General features: G+C 47.1%; 1 protein-coding gene across 1 annotated transcript; it reads left to right on the top strand.

Annotated features, from left to right (window-relative positions):
* The first annotated feature begins 5,434 nt into the window (after window positions 1-5,434).
* On the top strand, window positions 5,435-6,346 carry LOC118662468 (zinc finger and SCAN domain-containing protein 4-like). Its single transcript, XM_036320965.1, has one exon. The coding sequence runs from the start codon at window positions 5,435-5,437 to the stop codon at window positions 6,344-6,346; it is 912 nt and encodes a 303-aa protein (XP_036176858.1).
* Window positions 6,347-8,180: the final 1,834 nt, after the last annotated feature.

Below are 8,180 nucleotides of genomic sequence, written 5' to 3'. Positions count from 1 at the left end.
CCGAGTCAACAGGAATACATGAGCCTGGAGTCCATCCCACATGGAGACAGCCAGAATTTCATAGAACAGTATCCATTTCCTGTTTCCCAAGTGCATCTGGGATGAGTAATTTTGGAAGTGGAGTGGTGATGAGTGATAATGACAGTTCCCTGTTCCCTGTGGCTGCCTCAGGGAACACACAGTGAGCCAAGACGGTATGAAACCAGAACCCTCCAGCGAGGGCAGCAGAAGGAAGAGTAGGGCACTTTCTGTGGCTAAATTGATTTCAAAAGCCAAACTGAGCTCTTAGACCTGCTGGTGAGCAGGTGGCAGGGAAGTCCTGGCTTTCAGCAGAAAGATGCCCCTGGGCAGAACAGGCACGTGTCCTGGGCCCTCCCCACCCCAGCCTCCCCAGGGACTCGTGTCCAAGGATTTCCTGGCCCACAGTACAACATAACCTCAGAGGTTTTTGCTCTCGTTCTTGTTTGTTGGCCTAAAAGCAAACTCGAAAAATTCAGACCGTGATAGAGAATGAAAGTTTGTCATTTCAGTTTTTGTGCAAATGTCCAAAATGTTTTCTCCCATCTTTTTTATCTTGAAAGTTTAAACCTACTAGAATACAAACATCCATATACCATTTACCCAGAATCACCAGTCGTTAGCATCATGTCGCATATGCTTGTTTTCTACTGAAACTAATTGAAAACAAGTTGCAGATATTATGACAGTTAACCCTGAAATATTTGTTTGTCTCTTCTAAGAGTAGTCTCCTACACAACAACAATACCATTAGCACACCTTAGAAAGTTATTTTCAGTTTAATGACATCTAATACACAGTCCATATCTAAATTTTCCAAGACTGTCCCATCAATATCCTTATAGCTTTGAAACCGGACAATGAATGGGTCTAGGCTGCCTGTTAAGCAGAGACAAGGCTGAATCCTTTATGAGTGTTTTACTCTCCAATATTGTCAGCAGCATGGGGAGAGCAGCAGGACAGCCACAAAAATCTGCTCTAACCTCCTCCCCCATAAGCCAGCTGCTTATATTGAGTGGAAGTACAAAGATTACATAGGGAAGTAAGTAAAAGGCATGGGGAAGTAGACAAAAGGAGTAAGAATGGGTATAATGGTTACAGATTATAGGCAATGTGGGCTGGGAGTTGCAAAGGGCGGGGTGCCTCCAGGACTCCATTGTTTTAACAACAAGGCTGTTAATCTTTCCATGATGATAGGCAGTTCTCAGATAAGGAGAATGGGTCACATTTTGAGGTTAATTCCCAGGTTCTAGGACATCCAACTCCCAGCCAGGACAGAAGGTGCTTTCTTTAATCAGAACAAAACAATCACGGAGCATGATTAATATTTCTTATAACTATAGCTAGTCCCGCTATTCTTTTTTTCCCTCCTGCCCCTAACAGCTTCTTTTTCCATCTAGAATCAGCATCATGGATCTAGGATCACACACTGCATTTGATTTTCATGACTCTCATTTTCTTCCATCGAGGAGCATTCTCCTGCCACTTTTTGTCTTGCAGAATATTGACATTTTGAAGTGTCCAAAACATTTATTTGATACAATGCCCTTCACCTGCATGTGTGCAGCTTTTTCCTCATAACAAGATTCAGCTTATGCATTTTTGGCACAACCACAGAAATGAAGTTCTGCCCATCTCAGTGACATCAGAGGTCACCTGCTGTCATCTCATCCCAGAATGCTAACATTGACCCCTGGACCTCTGGGTAACTGTGTTGTAAAGCTACCTTTCCTCCTTTAAAATAACAAGTAGCCTGAGGGCTGATCCCAGGCCACACTCCAGACCAATGAAGTCAGAATCCCTAGGAGCAGACCCTAGGGATCAGTGTATTTTTTAACTCCTTTGGGTGATTTCAGTGTACAGCCACGCCTGAGAACCAGACCCACTGAACGTGCCTGTTTCTAAGTGTATCAGCAGATGTAAGTCATTCTTCAGTCTGGGTGACGGAGGAGAATACGCTCACTAGCACACGTTCTGTGACAGCCTTTACAGAACCATCAGAAGGCATGTTCATTCATCTCCAGTTTCTGCTCCTAACGATTTCATAGTCTCGGTAGGGTAGTGCAAAATGAGTTCTCTGACACCCACGCTACACAATTATCCAGTCACGCTTAATAAAGCTTTCTCTTCGTGAGCATCTCCCAAACTCTGGAAAGTTATCAAAATGCCCCAGAAGGTGTCCAGCTATTTAATTAGAGGATTAACTCTGTAATGGTTTTCTCAATGGCCTTCTTTGCTCTGAGGATCTCCTTTTCCGTCTCTGCCCACCTGGCAGAAAACACTTTTAAATCTCGTTAGAAGACTATTCTTGCTTCTCTGAGTTCCTTGGCCCCTACATCCTAACAATTTTATGGCTCGGCCACGGGATTGCTAAACCATGCACACAGAAAGCCATTGCATCTACACTGTGCCTTTCCCATAAGGGTCCTCTGTTGCTGAGAGATTTGTCGACGTTTTATAACCTGGCTCCTACAAATCCTCTTCAGCTTTTAAGCCAAGATCTCTAGAATGAGCCAAACTGTTATCTCCCTAGGCTTTTAAAACCTTAAGTCACGTCACACGTACAGCATAAGACATGTTGTATAACTCAATATTCTCCAAACAAGAAGATAACACACCAGAATGATGGGGTTAGAAGAGATACAGAAACTCCACAGACCTGCTGCCCGAGCCGGGGCTAATCAACCCAATTATACCCACATTGTAAATGTGACCATCCCTGTCTCCTGCCACGATTGGCCCATCCAGCCCAGAGTTGGTATCGATTGCCTTGAATTGAATCAAGTTGGGGTTATTTGGAGCAGAAAATAGGCAGCAAAATCTGAAACAGAAAATGTAGGAACAATCCCAATATTCTAAGGTCAATTATAAATATGTTGACCTCCAACTACAAGAGAAGAAAATGCCTTGTCATTTCACAAAGGCCAGTGGAATGACCTTTAGAAATGTGTGTCCAGCTATATTGGGTGTAAAGGGAGGGCGAGGAGCTGGGCAAGGACCATCAGTGGCAGCTGAGGTCAAAGGAAATTTCATGTCACCAGAAGGGCAGAGAGGTGAAGCTGAGTGAATGATGGCCCAGCAGGAGAGGCTGCTCTGCAGGGAGACAGGGGAACCCGGGGAGTCTTGTCAAACATGGGAGAGGGCGGGGAGTAGGGAGGAAAAACACATACAGAAGAAACGAGCCGCTTTCCTGAAATACATATGGGTTTTTATGTCTAACATGGGAACAAGATTAACAATTACAAACAGATTTCAGAAAACCATGAGCCAGTTTATGGGAGTGGGTTCAAAGAAAGTTCAAAAAGGAAAAATCGGGTCGCTTTCTCTGAGCCATATATCCTGGTTCAGTGGGGACCAGAAGACATACTGGAGGCTTCGTCTCATGCCTGCTCCCTCCCCAGACACAATCCCAAACCATTCCAGGTGTCTAGAATGAGAACCTGAAGAACATCTATTCCTTTCTGTAATAAACCATTTGTTTCTCGGTGGTTAAGTCTCAAAAAATTATCTCATACTTCACTGTCATTTAATGATACAAGTCGAGGCCAGATGATCTCTATTTTATTTTTCCTTAGCACATTTATCAACTTTAATCGTGTTCTCTATGCTTACAAGCTTAAGTTGCTTCATGGGACATGCCAGCACAAAACTGGTTAGCCCCCTGTAACCGGATCTGCCTGAAAGAAGTTGGGTAGAAAGTCCTAGAGCTGTTTTTGTTCCTGGTGTGGGGAGTCTCCCCACCCACATGCTTGGGGAGGCCATGTGGTTCTGCCTGCTCACATCCCAGCCACGGCTGAGTGACGGCTGAGTGGACCAGCAGTGGACAGGGCTGCCATGCACCGTTGTGTGGGTTGTGTCCTGTACAAGGAAAAGGGTGGGTGGGCTGCATCTGCTTTCTCCAAATTACACAAATGCACCCTGTGGGCTAGGGCCACCTGGGCAGATGCCCAATCCATGCTGAGTGGGTTAAGTCCTCTTTCTCTTCTAAGCATGTAGGATTCCTGGGCTTTGAAAGTGAGAACTGAGATGGTGCTGGATCTGAGACAGAGAGAGAGAGAGACAAACAGACACACAGAGAGAGGAGGATGCAGAAAACCAGGCAGAGCCCCCAAAGTGTGGAGACACAAGCCTGTGATGATCCTGCAGCTGAGATTCTGTTCCCTAAGAGCTCTGACTTGGGTTTCATGACATGTGTCTGGCTCTCTGCTCCTGGCTACCCTCTCAGCATGGGCTGGTTCAAGTTGCAACCAGTGATGCTTGACTGAGGCAAAGGCCTGTGAGAAGTTGCTCCTCAGATGTCTTTGAGTTGAATCATCTGAGTCCTATGTCCAGTCAGAATAACTTTCCCTAATATTTCTCTATAGATGGAGTGACTGTTGATTTACATGCACTATCATTTAAAAAATAAAAAGGGGGAATTTGCCGGAAGCTGCTCCATCCTTGCTGCTTGACACAGTCGCTGCAGGGAAGAAACATCTGCACAGCATATGTTTCAAGGGACCTGGCGTATATGACATACTGTTCTTAATATGTTTGCTCCCCTTCTTGGCCCTATGTGTTTAAACCAAAGTCACCTCTCTGAGAAAGGTTGTTTCCCCAGGTAGGGATTTTTCCCTGAAGTTAGGGAGGGAATAAAACCCCTTAACTAAGTGCCAGGAGGGTAGTTAATCACTTTAACTACGAACAATCATGCGTAAGCTACATAATCTTTACTCCCTGGAATGGAGATAAGAAACGCCCTAACCTTTGGAATAGAAATTGATAGAATTACAATCAACTGGTATAAATACAGATGTAACAAAACAATAATACACAGAACCTGGCTAGAGAACCTGACTAGGCTGCTGATCAACTGAATGCTGTCTTCGTGTCATTCCTTCTTCGCCGACTCCGTCCACACCTTTGGGAACCCTTGACCTGCTGGGGCTGGACCCCAACAGGGAAGCACATCAGAGCCACCAGCACTGACAGCCAAGCCACACAGCAGCTCAGCGTTGGACCAGGATCACCCAGCGTGAACGTCTGTGTCCCTGAGGAGGCTTTAATCTCATTGCTAACCCTGGGCCTATAAAAGGAGGAGCCTTGGGAAGCCCATCAGAGCTCATCGCTAACTGCCAAGCCCCACAGCAGCTCAGCGTTGGGCCAGGCTCATCCAGCGTGAACGTCTGTGTCCGTGAGGAGAATGGCATCTCAAGACGAACCAACCAGGAATGGTCGCTGGGCAGGAAACTTCAAGCTTAGATCTCGCCGAGGACCCATCAACCAGGAGGGAGAGGAGGCAGAGAAGGTCGGCTTCCCCAGCCCTGGGCTCATCTCATTGAACAAGGGCAGCCACGGGCTTGGGAAGGCGGAGCTGCAAGGCATCTTTCAGTCTTTCTGCTCATGGCTGCAGCCAGACACGCACAGTAAGCAGAAGATGATTTTCCAACTGTCAGTGGAGCAGTTCCTGCTCAACAGGCCCAGCAGCGAGAGGGCCGCATGGCAGGAGAAGTGGGAGTCGAGTGGCAGAGACATGGAGGCGTTCATGGAGGGCCTGGGAGATGAGGGCCTAAGGCCCCCCAGCATGGTCCATGGCAGCATGGGGGAGCAGGAAGCCCTGTTCTCAGAGAACAAGCCCGTAGGACAGATCCTGGCCCATCTCCAGGAGCAGCGCTCAGCAGCAGCCACCACGGCGCTCACCCCGGGGACACCCTCCCCGACTCCCCCAGAGACACCCCGACCAGCAGCACCAGGAGATGCAGATGCAGATGGCGACAACCTTTCCAGTCCAGACCACCAACCCCCCTTTAGGCTCATCCTGGAGGAAGAGAGCCCTCAGGGGCCCGCAGAGAGCGAGGTGTCCGGGGAGAGTCCACGCAGCTCCAGTTCGGCAAGTCCGGGCGCCCCCACTGCCCAGGAAGAGCCTCCCCGGGAGGCGGGGGGCGCCCGGAAGCTGTACCGGTGCGACCAGTGTCCCCGGGTCTTCGAGTACCTCTCTCGGTTCCAGCTGCACCAGAGGAGGCACAACAACGAGAGGCCCTTCGTTTGCGCCACGTGCGGCAAAGGCTTCGTCCAGGCCTCGGACCTGCGCGTGCACGAGCTGATCCACGCGGAGGAGAAGCCCTTCCGCTGCGGCCGCTGCGGCCGCGCCTTCAGCCACCGGACCAACCTGCGGGCGCACGAGCGCATCCACACGGGCGCCAGGCCCTACGCGTGCGCTCAGTGCGGGAGGACCTACCGCCAGGCCTCCACCTTCCACCGCCACCTGCGGATGCACCGGAGGAAGGCCTCCCAATCTGGGGCCTCCACGCCCGCGGACACCACGCGCGCCAGCTCGTCTCTGAAGTGAGTCTCCTGTTTGGAACGGCAAAAAAACCTTTTTCTCTTTTTGGTGTTGGTTAAAAGGGAACATAAGACATTTAAATAAAAATTTCAAAAAAAAAAAAAAAATAGCTTCCGAGGAAGGGAAACGGGCCCCTGAGACCGGTTCCGGGCTGGCCGAGAAGACAGCCTGAATCTAGACCCGAATGGTGCCTTCTCCCCACTGACCATGCTGAGACTGTGGCCAGTTCATAACCCCCGGGACTCAGTTCTGTCACCTGCAAGTCTGGGGACACGGGAGACTAAGGCGGAGTCGCGACCGGAAAGCCCTTTTGATCTTAGCGACGGAGACTCTGAACAGCTCAGGACCGGTGTGCCAGTTTCATTCATAATAGTTTTTAAAGTGAGGCTAAAAGGGCTTAGAGAAAAAATCATAACTGGAGTAACCTATTGAGCTACCATCAGGCACAATGAGGGTACTGCTTTGGCATTTGAGGTAGATGTAAAGATGATAGACTTGTAGACTTACATTTAATTCTTTTATTCATTTTTAGTTTATTCTTATGTATAGGTGTTAGTTGGTAGTCTAGTTCTTCTTTTTTTGCTTGCACGTGTCCAATTTTTCCAACACCATTTATTGAAGAGACTGTCTTTACTCCATTGTATGCTCTTGCCTCCTGTCAAATATTAATTGATCATAAGGGCATGGGTTGATTTCTGGGCTCTCTGTTCTGTTCCTCTGATCTTATGTTCTTATGCCAGTACCAGGCTGTTTTGATTACAATGGACTTGTAGTATAGTTTGATATCAGGTATTGTGATCCCTCCAGCTTTGTCCTTTCTCAAGATTGCTGCAGCCACTCAGGTTCCATATAAGTTTTTGAAGTATTTGTTCTAGATCTGTGAAATATGCCGTTGGTATTTTAGTAGGAATGGTATTTAATTTATATATTGCTCTGAGTAGTATGGACATTTTAATAATGTTAATTCCTCAATCCATGAACGCAGCATATGCTTTCCACTTTTTTGTATCTTCCTCAATTTCTTTCTTCAGCATTCTATAATTTTCCAAGTACAGGTTTTATACCACTTTGGTTAAATTTATTCCTAGGTGCCTTATTTTTTCATTGTAATAGCAAATGGAATTCTTTTCTTAATTTCTCATTCTGACAGTTCATTATTGGTGTATAAAAATCCCACCAATTTCTGATTATTAAATTTTATATCCTGCTACCTTGCCAAATTCATTTATTAGATCTAGGAGTTTTGGGAGGAATCTTTAGGATTTTCTATGTATAATATTATGTGAGCTGTGAATAATGAGTTTTACTTTCTCCTTTCCAATTTGGATGCCATAGGCAGAAAGTGTGACTGGCAGGCACCTATCTGATTCTTCATCTCCCTCTGGACTGTCATCTTCCTGGTGCTGCCCTGGAGGCACCAGGAAACCTGAAAGGAAAAAATACTTTGCCTGGATCAAGTGAGCCAACCAGCGTGTCTTACAGAGCCGCCCCTCCCAGAACCCTGAGGAAGCCGGCTGGAGTGAATGAAAGAGAGGAGCCAGTGTCAGTGCACCTAGAACCATTGAATTATGCTCCACCTTTTCCAACTATAATTTATAAAGCTTAATTACATTTACTTTTAAAGTAATTAAAGAGCTTACCTAACAATGTGTCTACAAGGGTACATTTTTTTAAAATATGTTTTTATTGCCCTAACTGATTTGGCTCAGTGGAAAGAGCGTCAGCCTGCAGACTGAAGGGTCCCAGGTTCGATTCCAGTCAAGGGCATGTGCCTTGGTTGCGGGCACAACCCCAATGGGGGGTGTGCAGGAGGCAGCTGATTGATGTTTCTAACTCTCTA

This window comes from Myotis myotis, unplaced genomic scaffold (genome assembly GCF_014108235.1).
Source record: "Myotis myotis isolate mMyoMyo1 unplaced genomic scaffold, mMyoMyo1.p scaffold_m19_p_9, whole genome shotgun sequence".
NCBI lineage: Eukaryota > Metazoa > Chordata > Mammalia > Chiroptera > Vespertilionidae > Myotis > Myotis myotis.
This window is presented reverse-complemented; position numbering and strand designations above follow the sequence as displayed.